This window comes from Equus asinus, chromosome 16, assembly GCF_041296235.1.
Source record: "Equus asinus isolate D_3611 breed Donkey chromosome 16, EquAss-T2T_v2, whole genome shotgun sequence".
In the NCBI taxonomy this organism is placed as follows: domain Eukaryota; kingdom Metazoa; phylum Chordata; class Mammalia; order Perissodactyla; family Equidae; genus Equus; species Equus asinus.
This window is the reverse complement of record NC_091805.1, coordinates 24,343,330-24,363,719: the sequence shown is the minus strand read 5'-3', so window position 1 is coordinate 24,363,719 and position 20,390 is coordinate 24,343,330. Positions and strand designations below refer to the sequence as shown.

Sequence of the window (20,390 nt, the reverse complement as noted above, 5' to 3'; positions counted from 1 at the left end):
TAAGAATCCTGGATCATATTTTAGGATAGTTACTTAACCCCTTGGCCATAATTTCCTTATTAATCTGTAAAATGGAGGGGCTGGATTACATCAGCAATCTTCAAAACTTTTTTTTTAAGTGGCCAATTCCAAATGACATTTTACCAAGAATCCCAAAACAAAAAAAAGGTTCCATGTTGCCTCCTGAGACAATACTGCAGAGCCCTGAGCTCCAGGAACACAATTTGAATTTTTTAGATAATTCTAGATTTAGATCATTTCTAGAGTATCTTACAACTCTAAAAAGATCTATGAATCTTTGTATCTTGAAAAGGGTAGAAATAGTGCAGACAACTTAGTCCCAGAGTGCCAGAGAAAAGAAACTTGACATTTGAGGCAAAATGCTGGGCATGAACATGTTGGTTTAAAATAACATTTTCTATAAATGTTTCCATAAACATTGTCTATAAATAAATATTCTATAAATATAAGGGACAAAATAAAAGAGTAAAAAGCACATGAAAAAATAAAATGTACTATGTAAACAGAGGAGTTATCATAATAAGGAGTGTGGTCTCTGCCAAAGGGAAGTTTAGGGACAAGTAACATGCATACCAGGAACCAGGAAAGTCTAGGTGGCCTGAGATGTGAATAGCTTTACCTAGCCATGCAGTCTTCACAGTTTCAAAGGGAGGATTACTCTAAAGTGGGAAGAACACCTGATACCATATAGAAGAAAAACAATTTTAGGTGAAGGTTACAATAGAAAACAAATAACAACCAATCAACAGCTACTAGTTTTTCTAGTTTTCTAAGCTTTTAGTTTGGGTAATTTTAAACTATTTTCTCTCTTCCAGGTTTTCATCATCTGCTATTTTCTCCTCTGTGCCACTATTACTCTCTCATTCAAATACCATGGAGAAAAGAGCATCCATTTAGAAGGACACTGAGGTCTAGCCCCAACTCTGAAATTTATTAATATGTAACCACCTTGGTTCTCAGTTTCCTTAATTATAAAATGACTGCAAGACAACTATTTTCAAGATCTATTTTAAACATAAAACTCTATAATGCAGTAACTTAGCTACAAGAGAAATCTTCTAACCAGCCATTTTCCCTCTAACAGTAATTCTCTTTCTTAAGTTTCATCCTGATCATATACTCATCAAAAATCCTGTCATTACTTTAAAAAGGCTCTGAAATTAAAGAAAATGACATTTAACCAATTAATTCCCCATTACCTCACATGCTCTGCCATTAAATTCAAATTCATAGCCACATCAAAGCCTAGGGCCAAAGAAAGAACTATTATCATTGAGCAGCTAACACGTCCCAGGCAACACAAGGCATTTTATATACTCTACCACAGTTTTTCTTCCTAAAAGTCCTGTCAGTATTATATTTTATTCCCATCTTAGAGATGGTGAAACAAATGCTCAGTAGTAAAGTTATGTAACTTGTCTACCATCAAATAACTAATAAGTAGCAGATGAACAATGAACCCAGTTTGTCAAAGCTAATGTACGGGCAAACCTATTACATGAAAAATGAATGGAAACTGAAAGAAATATTTAATGGTCACAAATATTCATATATATTCACACCGCTTATAAGAAGATGCACATATAACAAGATGTGAAGACTCTATCTACATACACTAACAACCTCAACTGTGTTTCCCTCTCTGGTGGGCTTGACTGAATTATACCGGTCTAACTATTAAGTGGAACAGCTAATTTACAATATGTTATAATGCTAGTTCTCCTGTCTGAAAGAGAAAATATCAGAACTGAAAAAAGTCTTGGAAGTGTATCTTTTTCTGAAATAAGAATTCCCTTAAAGTTTCTCTTACAAGTTGCTCATTCGACTTTGAGAGAACTTTCTACTTCCTATAGCAGCTCATTTCATTTTTTAACAGTATTATTTTTGGACTGAAATGAAATCTTCCATCCACTGACTTCTGCTTTGTCCTCCACGGCCACAAAGTATACAGTCAATCCAAGGATGAAATATACACTATAGCTTATCATTTGCCTCTTCTCCAAACATTTGGCAAATATTGCTACTTGATCAGTAAAATCTCCTCTGAAAACCAGGATTCATCCAGTAAATCTTAACAGTGAGCTCCAGAAAGTCACTACCAATTGAGTAAAGTTGACACACAAATTGAAATCTCATTGCTATCCCTAGTTTAATTCTTTGTCCACGTATTCCTCCTTTTAATTTTAAAGATAGTTATATCAAATCTTCGTTAAATCTCTCCTTTAATAGTCTTAAAACCTCATTTTCCTTCAAATTTTCCATATGTAACAGGATTTTCACCATATCACCATTCCTACAATTCTTCACTGGATAAGCTTTTATAACGCTTATCTGATCTAAGATATGATCTGATCCAACTCAAAGTTTTCCATTTCTCTTTGGCAAACCTTTCTCCTCCTACCCTTGGGATACTGCTTAAGATGTGTTAGATCTTTTCTTTGTTTATAAACTCTTTCCTATTATGGGTTAGAAACTCTTTTATTAGCTTCTATAGTACCTGGCATTTATTTCTATCAGATCACTTACCATAGGTAAACCAGACGTCGTCAACTCCCCGGTGGAAAGCACTTCAGTTGTCTTCCAATGCATGGCCTATAAAGTCCCTAGTAATAGAGCATCTGCCCACATCTGCTATTTCACTTCACACTGATCTTCCTTCTGTGTCACGATTTTTATTCTTACAACAAATCAAGTTCTCTCCTACTTTGAGGGGTTGTATGTTCTGTCTGCTCTGCTGGGAACACTCTCCCTGGATCTTTGCAAGTCTGGCAACTTTTCATTCATTAGGTGTCAGGTCAAATGTAGCCTCCTGAAAGAGACTTTCCCTAATTACTCTATCTAAAATAGCCCCCATCTCCTCATTACATCACCCTACTTACATCCTTCATTGCTCTTATAGATTTTCTTTAAACTTGTTTACTATTTATCTTCCCTCACTAGAATATAAGGCCCAAAAGCATGGAGACTATTTTGATCAATCATCACCAGCACCTAGAGTGGTGCTTGGCACAGAACAGGAAATTAATGATTATTAAGCCTAAGAGTTCCATTATATCAATGAGTATATATTATCTTTGTAAACCAGGAACCTAAAAAAATGCCTGGTACATATATGATGTTCAATAAATGTATGTGAAATGAATGGATTGATCTTATCCACTTGGATGGTAGTCACTCTGACCTTTATAATCAGATAATCTTCAAATCCGCTATTCAGCCCTGCCATCTAATTCCACATCTTTATTTAACTGCTAAAAAACTAGGTATACAGAATTCATCCCTCTCCAACGCACAGTCATGTGTCTCAGAACGACATGTCAGTCAACAACAAATCGCATACACGATGGTGGTCCCGTAAGATTAGTACCATACAGTCTAAGTGTGTAGTAGGCTAAACCATCTAGGTTTGTTTAAGTACACCCCACGATGTTCGCACAATGATGAAATCGCCTAATGACAGACTTCTCAGAACATATCCCCATCATTAAGTTACACATGACTATAGATCTTTTCTAACCTATGTGGCATAATTTTCTTTGCAAAATACAAATTCCTTCCTCTGTACTCATATCCAATTAATAACTAAGTCATACTAATTTTTCCTCCATTTCCTACATATATTCCTTTCTCTCTATTCCTACTGCCACATTTTACTTCAAGCTGTCATCATCTTACAGTTGTAGCACTGTAAGATGCTACTGGAGTAGCCTCCTGCCAATTTATATGACTTTAGTCTCTCCTCCCCTCAATTTTTTCTTCATACAAATCCCAAAATCACTTTTACCCTTATGTCTCTCTCATTCCCACAAGTAAACACTTTAGCCTAGCATTCAAAGTCCTCAATATCTTTTTAACTGAAATCATTAAAATAAACGTATATTTGGGAAGTGAGGTGGTAGACTCTTATACAGTCTCAGATGTAATGGTAAAAAGTCTGAAATTCATCAGATATATACTGAAAAGCCATTTAGTGCAAGTTCCTTGAGGAAATCTTGAAAGACCTTGTCTATGTTGTTCATTGCTAATCTATCACCTGGAAGTGCCTAAAATACAGTAGGTATCAATAAATATCTGTTAATTAAATGAAAGAATAATTTCATAATAACTTTTAATAAATTAATGATCCTAAACCAGAGTACGAATGCTAAGCTGAAAGCAGTGTTCTTTGACGATCAGTCTGGTACTCAGATACATGGAAATTAGTTAGTAATCACTTTAGTAAAAATAGCCAACATTAATCAAGTTTTTAACTAGTCTAAGATTTTTACGTGGATTTAACTCTCATATATCTTAGTGAGGAAGACAGTATTAAAGATAAGGAAACTGGTATACATAAAGGGTTAAGCATTTTGCTCAAGTACATACCACATTTAAGTGGTAGACACAGTATCTGAACCGAGAAAAGCAATGATAAGGGCCTGAGTAGGATACTGGCTACGAGGATAGAAAAAAATAATTTGGAAAAACATTTTAAAAGTAGAGGCTAGAGCAGTAATTACCACTTTACAACATCATTAAGCACTGTATATCTGCTTTCACTAATATATATAACTTTTAAAATGACATATCTTCAATCTGAATACTAAATGGTAAAAAAGCTTAATATCTTATTTTTTAGATAAAATTATGATTAAATTTTAATATTTTCTTCCAACACCCCCAATGGATGGATTAGAAGCTAAATAATAAGGTTATCATCACAGATTTGAATCTACTGTGGACCAAGGTAACTTCTGCTGGGTTCTACAGCTACAGATTGCATTCTAACTATTCACATCACTCAGGAAAGCACTGAGACACAGCGAGGGCTGAGTGACTGAGCAAAACAGCTCATTTCCAATCTAGCTTTGATAATATAACCTACAAATGGTGAACGAGAAGAATCACCTTAGTGGTTAGAGAGCACATTATTAAAATAAACAAATATATTTCAATGTTAGATCTCGCCTGGTTGTCAATCTTCTAGGTTAGTATAAACTACACATTTTCAAATCACTGCACAAAAGAAAGCTGCTGCTGGCTTCTGATATTCACCTTTGTCTTAAGGCAGACTTATGTATAACTTATAAGAGGAGAAATGTCAAAAATACCTAGGTTCTTCTTTTATTCTGTTAAGAATAAAACTTCTCAGTCTTCTGAAACATGAAGTTTACATTCAAAGTAAATTACCAGTACAACAAAAATCCAAGTAAAAAGTTTCTCAACTTACCCTGTCTAGTTCCAGTGTAAACTTCTGGTCCCAAGACTGATTGGAAATGGGTTTCCAGCTAGTTTGACCAACCACAGTATTATCTAGCTTCAAAACTGCACAGACATCATCTGTAATTACAATTTATAAACTTGCTTAAATATTTTAATACCTTTAAAACAGAAGTACCACTGCTTAATAGCAACAAGTCTTATGATCCTTTGAAAATAAAGTTTTTCATAATCAAAACTGAAGCCTTTGAATCTTCAGTGGCTAGTTCTATACAAATATACACTCCTACTAGATGCTCCCAAATTATCCTTTGTGTTTGACAAAATACAAACAGTAACTGCTATCCATTTCATTTATGATAGAATGTAACTGAAAGGATTAACAGGTGACCAGTAGTTGTTTGCCATAATAGATGTGTATATGTATATGTTTGTATATCAATAGAAATCATCCAGTTTTTCTCCCTCTTCATTTGCTATTTATAGAGCTTGTTACCTTAGACGATTCTCTACTTTCACATTTTTCCTAAAGTCTCTCCATATAGCACAGACATACTTACCTTTCTACTCTGTAATAGGTTGAACTGTCACGTGCCTTCCCCCAGTTAAATGTTTATATCATAATTTATAATTACACTTTAGAATGTTTCCAAAGTGCCTCATAAACCTTTTGCATTTCACTCTTACCACCTCCACCCACTCCCTCATTTCAGTTTACTACTGGGATATTAGGCTACTATCCTAGTAAATATGTTTGTTCCAGTCGTTAGCTATCAAAATTTCAATGCTAGTTCAGAAGTGTCACTATACCATTCAAAGAATTAAGATGTGACAAGTCTCAGCCTCTGTATACTTTCAGTTTGGCATAAAGAGTGATGCCCAATATTTCATTTGTCTAAAAGTAGAACTAATGCTATATGTCATTCAGTTTTCTAATATATTTCAATAAAGTAAATCTTGTTGCCCTTTGTTTTCCTGTCATTATAGCTTTTACCATTTTAAAGTTTAATTATGGAAACCATCATTTAAAATTTTTTTGTCCAACTTTGACTCTTCCCATTCTTCTTTGTCCCCATTGCTAAGTCCTTCATATAGGCCCTTTAATTTGTTATATGATTTTTTAAAAATTTGGTTACTGAACTGGACAAGTCATCGGTTTTTAGGAGATTTCGACTGCTTCCACTTTTACTTTTACTCGTCCTGCTCATGAAAGACGATCTGGTTTCACTTGGACTCCAACCAGGTAGTGCAACCGATGTTGCTTTTGACCGTCCAGGGACATTCTCTAGGATATCTTGACAGCCCATGAGACGAACTTCCAAAGTACCTGTTAGCATAAACAAATATCAAGTAAGAATATCAACTCCTAATATATACAACTAGGTTTTGTTACTTATTCAGAAATGGGGCTGGGGGTGGGGGGAGGGAGATCTGCTAAAATAACAAAATCTCTCTCCCAGAGGATCTGTGAGGTAACTGTCATCTTTCCCGTTTTAATTAGAGAAACCTGTTGAAAACTCCTAAGACAACTATAAGAAACTTTATAGAAAGAATAGCACCTTTCAAAAGCTGTCTGTAGGGCATGAAACAAAACACGTTACATAAACTTCCTGTGTATCTGAATACTCATTTCTATAATTACATGGAAGAATTACAGAATTACGTGGAAAGAATATGCTTGACGAGAAACAAAGCTAAATAATATTCTTATTAATTACAGGAATTACAAACAAGGTTATCTGACTATGGGAATAACAGTCGTGTCTAATAGTTATGTAGTGAACATGGAAAAGAATTTTACAGGTTTTTTTGCATAAATAAATGGCTTTCTGTTCATTTGAGATGTAAAACAACATTATCTTTCCATTTTAATAGTTTAATTAGTCAAATAATTATGGGTTGTAATTATCTAAGCATAAAATAATTGTAATTTCCTTAGGTAAATAAATACTAAAGGTGTTCAAATACAAATGAGGAACTGTGAATTAAGCCACCTGGAGAAATGGCTTTGTCATCATTTGGGCTAGACTTAGTGTATTAGAATTTAAAAATGGTGCTTTAGCATCAAAATTTTAGATATTACACATAGCATAACACTTTAGGAACAACATTTCCTGGTAAAACCTGTCCCATTAAACTTAAATAATTAAAACTTAATTTTATTTAAAGTTTTTAATTATTTAAAAGTAAACTGAAGGACTTCAACAAAGTAAAAAAGCCTGGATTTACCCTCAACTCAAAAAACTAAAAAAATCAGACAAAATATATTAAAAAATAGTGTTGAAGACACTGGACACCAGGCAATGAAGAACAGTGATCCCCGAGAGATGAGAAACAAATGAGTTGAGCCCTAAGGTTGCTCCAGCTCATGGCCTTGAGAACATCTAGGACACAGTGCACGGAGGGGCATTCTCAGGGGGAGTTAAGGAGACTGAGTACTGAGACTGAACTGACCAAGGTGACTGGAGTTTACAGGCAGAGTAAAGGAAAGAAAACAGTTGTCCTCAGATGTGCAGAGGGTTTCCCTGACTAAGTATTCAGTCTTGTCCCAGGAGTAGAGAATAATTAGGCTAAACAATGCTCTGGTCCCACATAACAAATCTGAAAAGTCCTACCCAGATGATCAAACTGTTTCCAAGTAACCCAACTGTGACCTAGAACAAAGCTCAACAATATCCAGCACCCAACAAGCTAAAATTCAAAATGTCTGGCATCTAATTAGAGATTACCATTCGTATTTGTTTTCTATTGTTGCATTACAAATTACCACAAACTTGGTAGCTTAAAACAACACCCATTTATTATCTCACAGTTCTGTAGGTCAAAGTCTGGGTAGGCTGGTCTGTATTCTCTGCTAAAGATCTCAAAGGACTGAAATGATGTCTGCCAGGCTGGACTCTTATCTGGAGGCTCTGAAGAAGAATCTGATTCCAAGCTCATTCAGCTTGTTGGCAGAATCCAGTTTCTGCAGCCATAGGACTGAGGCTATTTCCTATTTCCTTGCTGGCTGACAGACAGGGGCTGTTTTCAAGTTCTAGAGTCCACCTGCATTCCTCGTCACATGGTCCCCTCCATCTTCAAGCCAACAATGGCACATAGAATCCTTTCCATGATTCAGATTTCTCTGACTTCCCCTTTTGCCACTGGTTAGAGAAACTTCTCTGCTTTCAAGGAACTCGTGTGATTATACTAGGTCTCCTAGATAATTGCCCTTTACCTTAACTCAAAGTCAAGTGATGAGCAACGTTAATCACATATGTAAAATCCTTTTTGCCACATAACATAATATCACATCACAGTAATGTCCCATCATATTCACAGGGGAAGGTTCCAGTGGTGATTCTTAAAATTCTGCCTATCAGACCAGGCAAGCAAATAAACAGGAAAATAGGACCCATAAAAAAAAAAAAAAAAATCAAACAAAAACCAATTCAAAATTGACATAAATGTTAAGATTAGCAGATAAACACATTCACAGAGTTATTATAACTATAATCCACCTATTCAAAAAGTTGAATAGAGACATGGAAGAAATCAAAAAGACCCCCCAAAATTTCTAGAGATGAAAACTACAATGTCTGAGATTTAAACAAAAATACATTGGATAGGATTGGTGGCAGACTGTGCATTGCAAAAGAAAAGGCTAGTGAGCTTGAAGCTATAGTAATAAAAATGATCAAAATAGGAGACAGAAATGAAAGACTTGGGAGAAAAACAAAGAACAGTGCCTATGTAAACTGTCAGTTCAACTTCAAGTGGCCTAATATATGTGTAATTGAAGTCCCTGATGAAGAGGAGAGATAACAGGGGACAGAAAATATATCTGAAAAAATAATGGCTGAAAAATTTCCAAAATATAAACCCAAGAAGTATCCGAGAAGAACAATGAACACCAAGCAAAAGAAAAATAATTAAATCACACCAAAGCATACTATAATTAAATTTCTCAAAACAAGTGATAAAGAGAAAATATTAAAAGCAGTCAGAGAAAAATGATATTACATTCAAAGATTAGGATGGCAGTGGATTTCTCATTACAAACAATGAAAGCAAGACAGAGAAGCAATACCTTTAAAGTACTGAGGGAAAAAAAGAAACCGTGAACTTAGAATTCTAAACCTACTGAAAATATCTTTCAAAAATGAAGACTTTTCAGATATAACAATGAGTAAAGAATCCATTATCACCTGACTACCAAATCATCTAGCCATGCCATTCCCAGGTTTTTACCCAAGTGAACTGAAATCTATGTTTACACAAAAACCGTACAAGGATGTTATCAGCAGCTATATTTGAAAAAGTATAAAATGGAAACAGCTCATATATCAATCAAAGGTGAATGGAGAAAGAAATGGTATGTCCACACAACTGAATACCCCCAATAATAAATAGAAAGGAACTATTGATATGTGCAACATAGAAGAATATCAAAATAATTATTCAGAGTGAAAAAGAAAACAGTATATATTGTACAATTGCATTTATGTAAAACTCTACAAAATGCAAACTAATTATCTAGTGACAGAAACAGGTCAGTGATCGCCTGGGAACAGTTGTAAGGAGGGAGAATATGAGAAGAGCAGGAAAGAGGGATGACATGAAGGCACATGAGGACACTTTTGGGGATGATGGATGTACTAATTATCTTGATTGTGGTGATGATTTCATGACTTTAAATATATGACAAAACTTCTCAAATTATATACTTTAAATATGTACAGTTTATCGTATGTCAATTACACCTCGATAAAACTGTTGTAATAACTGGATGTTGATGATGATAGCAAACCTATATACATTTAGTAAAAATCATAAAACTGTATACTTAAAACGGATGAATTCTATGGCATGTAAATTGTGTCTCAATAAAGCCCCTAAAGGTAGGGGGGAAGCTTCAATCTTACGTTTGGTTAGGCTATGGAAATCTTACCTAACTGCAAAGTGTTAAGGCAGACTAAGTACAATGGATTTCATTTTAATTTTAGTTCAAAAGAAACAACTTGTGTTTGTGCGTTTTAGTTGTTTTTTTGTTGTTGTTAAACTGGCAAACAGTTCATTTCCACCGTAAATGCTCAGCTGTAAAAGTCATCCTGGGGAAACTGAAAACATCTGGCTACTATTTCAAACCCTGGTACCTTATTAAATATTTTAGTAATTTCAATGTATTAGGAGATGACAATGCTCAACACCTGCTTTCATTTAGGAAAAAAAAATCTGGAGGGATTTAAGATCTTTATTAAGCATCTATAAGTTTCTTTCTTTTATGAGGTGACACAATTGCAATTGCATATAACCATATTAGAAATAGCTTAAAATTACATTTTTTACTTTTACATCTCACAATATGAAATTTTTAAAACAAGCAAATCCGAGAAGCAAATGTTTGTATTCATAAGCAGAAGCTATGAATTCCATTAGAACAAGTAAATGCCTTTTTGTTTTAACTTTCTAGAGGAACTATTTTACATCCGTTTTACTAATTCAGTATTTCATCTTAGAATTGAGCAACATTTTTTAATTCTGAGGAAATTTTCTTTTATAAAAAGTAGTATATATCTCCAAGGTGGATGAAAAAATTCAATTATGCTTTATATCAAAATAGCAACAAATTTGCAAATTTCAGTATTATAATCACACAACCACAAAAGAAACCAGAGTATAAATGAGATAAACCACAAATAATAGCATGCAGTGAAAAACTCAGGACTGTAAATGCTCCTACTATTTATCCATGCTAATCCTTCATCATGTCTAATCCTTTATTAACTCCAATACAATTTCTTTTCCTACTTACTCCACATTTAATGTTTAAGGTCCAGTAGGAACTTAAAGGAATGTTTTTAAAGTCCAAAATGTCTTAAGAATTACAGTCACGTACCACATAACATTTCAGTCAATGATGGACTGCATATATGATGGTGGTCCTATAAGATTAGTACCATACAGCCTGGGCGTGGTAAACTATATCATCTAGGTTTGTGTAAGTACTGTAAGGGAGGAAGAAACTTTCCTCTACCCTTCTAGGTTCTTCTGGCTGGTCTAAGCATTAAATTGACATGACACAGATCAACAGAAGAAAACAAACAAAAGTTTACTAACACATACACATGGGAGAAAGCCAGGAAAACCCAGTAACTTGCCAAAATGGCTGAAACCCTCACTTTAAATACCATCCTCAGCTAAAGACAAAAGATGTTGGGGGTGGGGAGAGTCAGAGACTTCAAAGGAAAGGAAGGCAATTCACGGGTAAGTGAAAAGGAGCAAATGTTTGGAAAACAAGTGTTTGGCCACACAGAAACAGAACACAGAGGGAGTGCAACAAATAGGCTTTTCTAGGTTCCTCCCTGTCTACCATGTAGTTCATGTTATGCTAAGGTGATAGCTCATTTCCAGATCAATGATACCTAAAGCTACTAGAATGTGATAGTATGCTATGCAATTCTGAAGAACACTTTCTTATCTTCAAAATATTGAATAACATTATTTTTAAGATAAAGTCCTTGTTGATATTCATATTGATAAGATAATTTAAGGATTTCTAGGGGTGAGGGAAGTCTCTGTAACAAGAATATGTCATATCCACACAGGTCATAAACTGTTAGAATCAACTTTATCTGAAGTCTAGAAAATGGTGAAAGGTTTACTGCAATCAAGCAAATGCTTAATCAAAAAAGGCAACGAGTATCCAGTAGGAAGAGCTCTGTGGTATTTTAACTTACCTTTGCCTCTCCCTGACCCCTCCAAAGGCCTGGTGATGGTCTTGAAGATAGCAGCCTGCATTCCTGGTATAGGTTCCTGGTGCCAGAGGGAGCAGAGAATGCCTCATTCTCAAAGAACTGTGGTTGCCTGCTTTGATCTCTCTGAGGGTTCCCTAAAGAACTAACACAGAGGGCTTGCTTTTTTTCACCTAACTATGAAATCTCTCAGGGCAGAGAAATAGCTAAGTGGAGCACCTTTAAAGGCAAATGAACCAGCCACTGCATCCTGGAGCAAAGGATATCAGCTGGGACAGATAACAGACATCCCAAAGAGTCTTGGAGGAAAAGCTAGAGTGTGAGATATTTTGGGGAATAAAGGCTTGGCAATGCTTTCACATATTACTGGGAACCTAGAAAGCTAGGTGCAAGCAGGAGATGTCCTCAAAAGATACGTGAGAAGGCCCTAAACTCTCACATCTGGCTGATCTTCAAGCTCTGTGTAAGTGAAGGTAGTGTTGTAAAATGCCTGGGTGAATGTTGAAGGTACGTCCTAGCATACAAACACTGAGCCCAGCTGCAAAGACAGGGCAAAAACATCTTTGTTTGCCTGCAGGCATTAAAATAAATGCCTGCCAAAACACTTGATGACTACTAATTCAAGTACTAGACTTCACATGACAAAGAACAGTCTTACAAATAGTTTATAAAAGTCACTAAACACACACCCTATATCAAATAACAATAAGAAATTCTACGGATGGGAAGTATCTTCCAGAATTACACATTATAATATTAACAATATCTAGTTTTCAATAAAAAATTATGAGGCAAGCACAGAAATAAGAGAATATGGCTGCTTCACAAGAAAAGCAAAAATTAACTGAAACTGTCCTTTATGAAGCCAAAACATTGGATTTACGAGACAAAGACTTTATATCAACTATCTTAGATATGGTCAAAGACCTAAAAGAAACCAAAAGGGAAAAACAAGAATGGTGTTTCAACAAATAGACAATATTAACAAAGATATAGATTTATAAACAACCAAATAGAAATCCTAGAGCTGAAAAGTACAATAACTGAAATTTTAAAAATTTACTAGGGAGATTCAACAGCAGATTTGAGCAGGCAGAAGAACCAGCAAACTAGAAGAAAGGTTGATTGAAAGCATCCAGTATTAGGAGCAGAAAGGAAAAAACAAATTAAGAAAAATGAAGGTAATTCTACATTATTGAAGCAGCTGTGGAATGAGGAACATTACATAAGGAGAAACATTAATAAGAATTACAGCTTACTTCTCATAACAGAAAAACAGAAGCCAGAAGACAACGAAATCACATTTTTAAAGAGCTGAAAGAAAAGAAAATAGAGATTTCTACATCCACTAACAATATTCTTAAAAAATGAAGTCAAACATACAGAAAAGAAGTCAAAGAATTAGACACCAGCACATCTTCACTAGAATAAACGCTAAAAGAAATTTTAGAGGCTAAAGAAGAATTATAATAGAGAAAATCTCAAGTACAAGAAGAAATGAAGAACAAGAGAAAGAATAAATGGGTCATTGAAGATAAAAGACAATGTTTCGTTCTGTTTTCTGAAAGAAATACTCTGTAAAAAAGTGAACTACATCCGCAAAGTTCTTAGCTCCTGAAAGTAAAAACAATACTCACAGATGTAAATTTTTAAGGCATATGTAGAAGTAAAATATATCACAAGAATACAAAAGGGTGGAATGGAAGGATTTGCAAATATTTCTTCATAAAATTCTTAAAATGATTTGGAGGTAAGGATTTGATGCTGTGATCACAGACATAGTAAGTTCAATATGCAGACTTGAATCTCTAAAGCAAGCAGTAAAAACACACACACAAAGGCATATCTAAAAGGATGTTCTGGGAGATGAAATGGAGTAATAGAAGTATTTATTTCAACAACAACTACAAAGAGCAGGAAAGGATGAACACAGAAAAAAGAGCAAATGCTATTCACGCACCAAGATTGTAGAGTGAAATATGTATCAAAAATAATATTAAAATGAAGGTTTACAAAGGGTAAATGGAAACTTTTAGGGGTTGATATTTCAAAAGTTACCAAATTGTATGCAAATATGTGCAGGTTATGTATATAAATAAAGCTGTTTTTAAAAAAAGAGAAAAAGATAGTAGACTAATAGCTTCTACTCAAGCACCAAGATTGCAGAGTGAAATATATATCAAAAATAATACTAAAATGAAGATTTATAAAAAGTAAATGGAGACTTTTAGGGGTTGATATTTCAAAAGTTATCAAATTGTACACATCAAATATGTGCATTTTATGTATATAAATAAAACTTTAAAAAAAGAAAAAATATAGTAGACTAATAGCTTCAATTAGATTTTCAGGATAGATAAAAAGAAAAGTCACCTATATGATGTAAATAAAATATTTCACTTTTTTTTTTAAAGATTTTTTAATTTTTTTCCTTTTTCTCCCCAAAGCCCCCCAGTACATAGTTGTATATTCTTCTTTGTGGGTCCTTCTAGTTGTGGCACGTGGGACGCTGCCTCAGCGTGGTTTGATGAGCAGTCCCATGTCTGCACCCAGGATTGGAACCAACGAAACACTGGTCCGCCTGCAGCGGAGCACGCGAACTTAACCACTCGGCCATGGGGCCAGCCCCAAATATTTCACTTTAAATAAAAAAACCAAACAGAGTTGAAAATGAAAGGATAGAAAAAATTCATTCAGTCACTTTAGGCATGAGAAGGATGGTATGGTTATACTAATATCAGATAAAGTAAACTGCAAGTCAAAGAGTATTTTCAGAGATAAAAGAAAATATTTATCATATTTTATCATATGATAAGAGTAAATTATCAATAAGACATAAGAACACTAAATGTGTATGTTCCCAATTAAAAACAAAATTACTTCTAAAAGTGCTGTTTTTCACAGAAGGCAAAACATAATGAAATTAAAGATGGTTTGCAAGTGACATAACCAATTTGATGCCTGGCTTGATTACCCTAGGGGCCTTTCTGAGACCTTCTCTTTGAGCTCTACTAAAGCCAGGTTTCTGGGAGAGATTTTGGTCATTCAAACCAGAGAGGCATAATTCATATTTCTGAACAGAGCTCGTGGGAGCTTGCTGCTGGGAAGACTCTCTGACTCCTGATGTTTGCCTCATACTTGTAATTTCTGATATCCATAAAAGCTGATGCTTGTTTTTGTGTTTACATCTGTGTCTCTGGGCCCCCAAAACATCTGCATACCAATAAACTGTTGTTGTTCTAAAAAAAAAAGTGAAAAGAGACTAAGTGATTTCTGGGATACCATCAAGAAGACAAACATACACTTATGGGAGTCTCAAAAGGAGAAAAAGTTGTAGAAAAAATACATGAAGAAATAATGGCTGAAAACTCCCTAAATTTGATGCAAGACTTGAATCTACACATCAAAAAGCTCAAAGAATCCAATTAGGATAAATTCAAAAGAGATTACCATTCTGACACACACTGTAATCAAACTGTGAAAAAACCAAAGACAAAGAGAAATCTAGAACCCAACAAGACAGAAGCAACTCATCACTTACAGGATTCCTCAATTTTTCATCAGAAAGTATAAAGGCCAGGAGGAACTGGATTAACATTTTTAAAGTGCTGAAAGAAAAAAACTTGTCAACCAAGGATTGTATATATGGCAAAACTATCCTTCAAAAATGGAGAAAATAAGAGATTCCCAGATAAATAAAACTGACGGGTTTGTCACTAGTAGACCTTCCCAGAAGAAATACTCTAAAAGAAGTCATTCAGATCGAAATGAAAGGTCACTAGACAGTAACTCAAAATCACAGAGAAAAATAACACCAGTAAAACTAACTACACAGGTAAATGTAAAAGTCAATATTACAGTATTTTTGGTTTGTAAGTATTTCCTTTATGACTTAAAAGACAAATACATAAGACAATAATTATGATCTATGCTAATGAGCACACAACATATAAAGACATAGCTCTGACAACAACAATAGAAAGACAGATGGGGAGGCAGAGCTGTATAGGAGCAGAGTTTTTGCAGGCTATTGAAGATAAGTTGGTATCAATTCAAACAACACTGTTACAAATTTAGAATGTTAATTGTAATTACCTGTGTAATCACTAAGAAAATAACTTAAAAACATACAGAAAGGGAAACAAGGAGGGAATCAAAAACGTAAAGTAGAAAAATTCAAACACAACAGAAAGTAGTATCAGAAGAATTCAGAGAAAAAAAGATTGACTTGCAGAAAAATAGCAAAATGGCAGAAGTAAGCCCTTTTGTTGTATAATAAAGAATTTGGCTGGTTTTTGTCCCTGGTTCCTGGGAGGGAGGCTTTAAACCCTTGTAATTTCCCCAGTGATAGCAGTGTCTTTGTTATTCATGGTGGGACCCTCAGACCACACGTGAGTTATGCTAACAAAGTGACTCATAGTGGGTACCTAGATAGTTTCAAAATAGGGGCTGGCTATGCCAGAAAGACCAATCATAGGATTAGAGGGCTGGTGCCTTGAGCCACATAGTATCAGCCTGACCTTCAGAGAGGGGCCGGAAGGCTGGAGATTGAAATCAAGTAGCCAATGACTTAATGAATCGCTCCTATGTAATGAAGCAGTAGTAAAAACTCTGAATACTCACAGCTAAATTGAGATTCCTGGTTGGAAACAGAAATGGATGTGCTGAGAGTGTGATGCATGCTGAGGACAAGGAAGCTTCACATTTGGGACCCTTCCAAATCTCTCCCTATGTGTCTTTCTTTTGATTGGTCCTAATTTGCATCCTGTGTAACAAAACTGTAAATGTGAATGTAGAGCTTTCCTGAGTTCCGTGAGTTGTTCTAAAGAATTATTGAGCCTGAGGTGGTAGTGGGAATCCATGAATTTGCAGTCAGTAGGTTAGAAGTATGGGTTATTGGGGAAACTCTAAGCTTGCAGTTTATGTCTAAAATGAGGGCAGTGTTGGGGGAGACTGTGCCATTAACCTATGAAGTTCGACCGAACTCTAGGTAGTCAGCATCAGATCTGCATTGCACCTATCCGTAATTACCTTAAACATATATAGATTAAACTGTTAAGTGAAAGGCAGAGACTGGCAGAACGGATTAAAAAACAAACAAACAAACATGATCCGATTATATGCTGCCTAAAAAGGACTCATTTTAGATTCAAAGACACAAACCGACTGAAAGTGAAAGGACAGAAAAAGATATCAATGCAAATAGTAACCAAAACAGAGCTGAGGTGGCTATACTAACATCAGACAAAACAGACTTTAAATGCAAAACTGTCACAGGAGACAAGGACATTTTATTTCGATAAAAGAGTCAATCAATCAAGAAGATGTAAAAATTATAAACATATACACACTTGACAACAGAGCCCGAAAACATATGAAGCAAAAATTTATGTAATTGAAAAGAGAAATAGGCAAATCTACAAAGATAGTTGGAAACTTCACTACCCCACTTTCATTAATGGATCTAATAGGATGGCAATAATCCAAAAAATGGCAAATAACAAGTGTTAGTGAGGATATGGAGAAATTGGAACCCTCACACGTTGCTGTTGGGAATGTAAAACGAAGCAGCCACTGTGGAAAACAGTTTGATGGTTCCTCAAAAATTTAAACATAAAATTACCAAATGATCTAGTAATGGTACTTCGAGGTATAGACTCAAAATAATGAAAACAGGTGTTCAAACAAAAACCTGCAGACAAACGTTCATAGCAACACCATTCACCAGAGTCAAACGGTGGAAACAACCCAAATGACCATCAATACATGAATGGGATAAACTAAATCTGGTATATACCATACAATGGACTAAAAGCCATAAAAAGGAATGAAGTATTGATACATGCCACAAGAATGAACTTTGAAAACAGTATGATAAATGAAATAAGCCAGATACAGAAGGCCACAAATTAAATATTTCTCTTGTTGAACTGAAAAACAAATGGAGACCAGCCTTGAAAATTCTCTGAGCAGATGAAACCAGTTTAGTCATAGAAGCAAAGCTTAATTTATCATATTTTACAAGACTAACTTGACCTGGGTCATTTCTTATGTCTCTGGAAATCACAAGCAAAATTTCAACTGTTTCCCAAGGTTGATATGAGGTAACCACTGACCAATTCCCTACCATTTAAGAAAATTCTATTATAACCAATCACTGTGAAGAATAAACAGTAACTGCTTTCTCATTATACAAGCTGTTTTCTAACAATATACCCCTGAGCCACATTCCATCTTTTGGTTTGAAGGCTACCAGTTTGCAAACTGTCATAAACCTTTACTAATTACTACTTCAGTGATTCACCTGTTTTACTTCTATTATTTCTGAACTTTAGACACCATTTATAGGTAATATCTAGAACAGACAAAGCTATAGAGACAAAAGCTAATAGTGATTGCCAAGGGCTGAGGGGAAGGGGGAATGGAGAGTGACTACCTCATGGGTATAAGGTTTCCTTTCGGGATGAGGAAAATACTCTGGAACTAGATAGTGGTGATAGTTACACAACATCGTGAATATACTAAATGCCTCTCTGAATGTAAATTTTAAAATGGTTAAAATAAATTTTATGTGTATCTTACCCCTATATTTTAAAAATCTGTGCACAGTTTTTTATTTTTTTATTAAACCAGGACCAGTAAAGAAAAAACGCACCCAAAAAATCAGGAGATATGTGCTACATACCTGTTAGTGCTGCTGGTTTGGATAGCGTACTATATTGGTTTTGTGTTGATATCATACTTTGACGTGGACTTAGTGTTGGTGATGCAACAAGTGAAAGCTCCTCAATAATAATACTGCTTTTGGGATGATTCTTGGGAAGTTCATTTAATCTTTGCTCTAACGAATACTTTAAAAGGTCCAACTTCTGACTCGATTCATTAAATCTTGCTTGAGCCTTGAATAGGGAAAAGACAATTACTGTCATTTAAATAATTACATTCTTTGAATAATGTATTTAATAAGTTAAAATTTTTATTGAAAATTACTTCTGAAAGTGCTTTTCTGTCTGTTACTTTTCCTGAGCCAAGTAATTTCATTACATTCTTTGCACCTTCTGCTACTGCAAACTCTATCCTAAAATGATGCCTTAATTCTTCCATCCGAAGTTCAAGAGGACTTATGACAGGTTTTGCTAGAAAGGGGAAAAAAACAAAACTTAGTTGAATCATTTATTTGACTTTCTAATATGTAGTCATTAAAAGTCAAGAAAAAGAAATGAATTCTTACAACATTAAATGTTAGTCCTTAAGTCAATAAACACTGAAGTAATATTTAATAGATAGAATGTTGAAATACAGAGCCTCCCGTTTTAGCCATCAGAATTCAAAGACAAAAACTCAAGATAAAAAAAAAGTCTCCTGCTCCTCAATTCTGAACCACTGTTTCTTTCCTAAATAAAATTTATTTAGCACTGTACGCCCATAATATTAAGAAGGACAATTTATCTCTATTCCATCACCATTATCAAAAGCCAATTCATTGGTCTGGACTGCCTGAAGAATCTGCATTCGTATCACTTCTATTTTTGTCTTGCTGTCCTGGAGCAGTTGCTGAGCTGTGCCATGGAGTTTCCGATCCTATTAAAAGTAAGTTTTGAGAAGGTAAGCAGATAAAGAGACAAAACATTTTCATAGCTTCTAAATAAGATCAAATGATTATCAGCAAGTGAAAAACAAGAGTTAAAAGAACACTGTGAGCAATATAATATATATGCTAGTAGATATATTTTAAAAAGCCATCAAACTGACAGAGCAATAAATGAGAAAAACATTAGTTAAGACAATTTGAGAGGAAGCATGTGAATCTTATCACTGTTTAAAAGAAATCCAAATTTACATTTATAATTTTCTCTTTCTTTGCTTTACACAAAACATAAACAATTTTCCTGTACCATCGTCAATAACTCTCATATTCAGAAGCACTGTATGTGATGGGTAACTCAGTAACTAAGACTAAAAACTTTAGAAAATCTCTTCCTCTCCCATTACAATACAGTTAAATTTTCATGGAGCTTCACATATGTAGGCAAATTTTTAAAACAGTTGATCATAGACAGTATTTGTGTTCCCTTAAATTCTGATACAGGAAACAGCATTTGTCAACACTGGTGACAACGAGAAAGGTCATTAGAAACTCTTAAGTGTCAAAAAATAAGACCTTCTCAATAAAGTTAGGGAGGAAGTTATAGTGAATAAACTTGTCATCTCTTAAGACTTCAAGAAAGGTCCTGAACTAAGTGAAATAATGTTACTGTCGTACTTCAGTTTAGTTCCAGTAACAGTGTCTCTTACTGACAGAGAGTCAGAAAAAACTTACCATTTTAGGAATTGTGGTAGGCAAAATAATGACCCACACAAAGATGTCCATATTCTAATCCCTGGAACTTTATGAATATGATACCTTATATGGCAAAGGGGAATTAAGATAACAGA

General features: G+C 34.7%; 1 protein-coding gene across 1 annotated transcript in view; it reads right to left on the bottom strand.

The window, feature by feature from the left end:
- The window catches only part of PKN2 (protein kinase N2), a 148,195-nt gene that overhangs the window by 52,977 nt on the left and 74,828 nt on the right, over nt 1-20,390 (bottom strand). The window contains exons 4-8 of the mRNA XM_014841895.3: nt 19,418-19,535; nt 18,945-19,090; nt 18,640-18,853; nt 6,362-6,547; nt 5,231-5,340 (exon numbers count right to left, since the gene is read on the bottom strand). Of these exons, the coding sequence (XP_014697381.1) occupies nt 5,231-5,340; nt 6,362-6,547; nt 18,640-18,853; nt 18,945-19,090; nt 19,418-19,535 (774 nt within the window). The remainder of the gene's footprint in view (nt 1-5,230; nt 5,341-6,361; nt 6,548-18,639; nt 18,854-18,944; nt 19,091-19,417; nt 19,536-20,390) is intronic.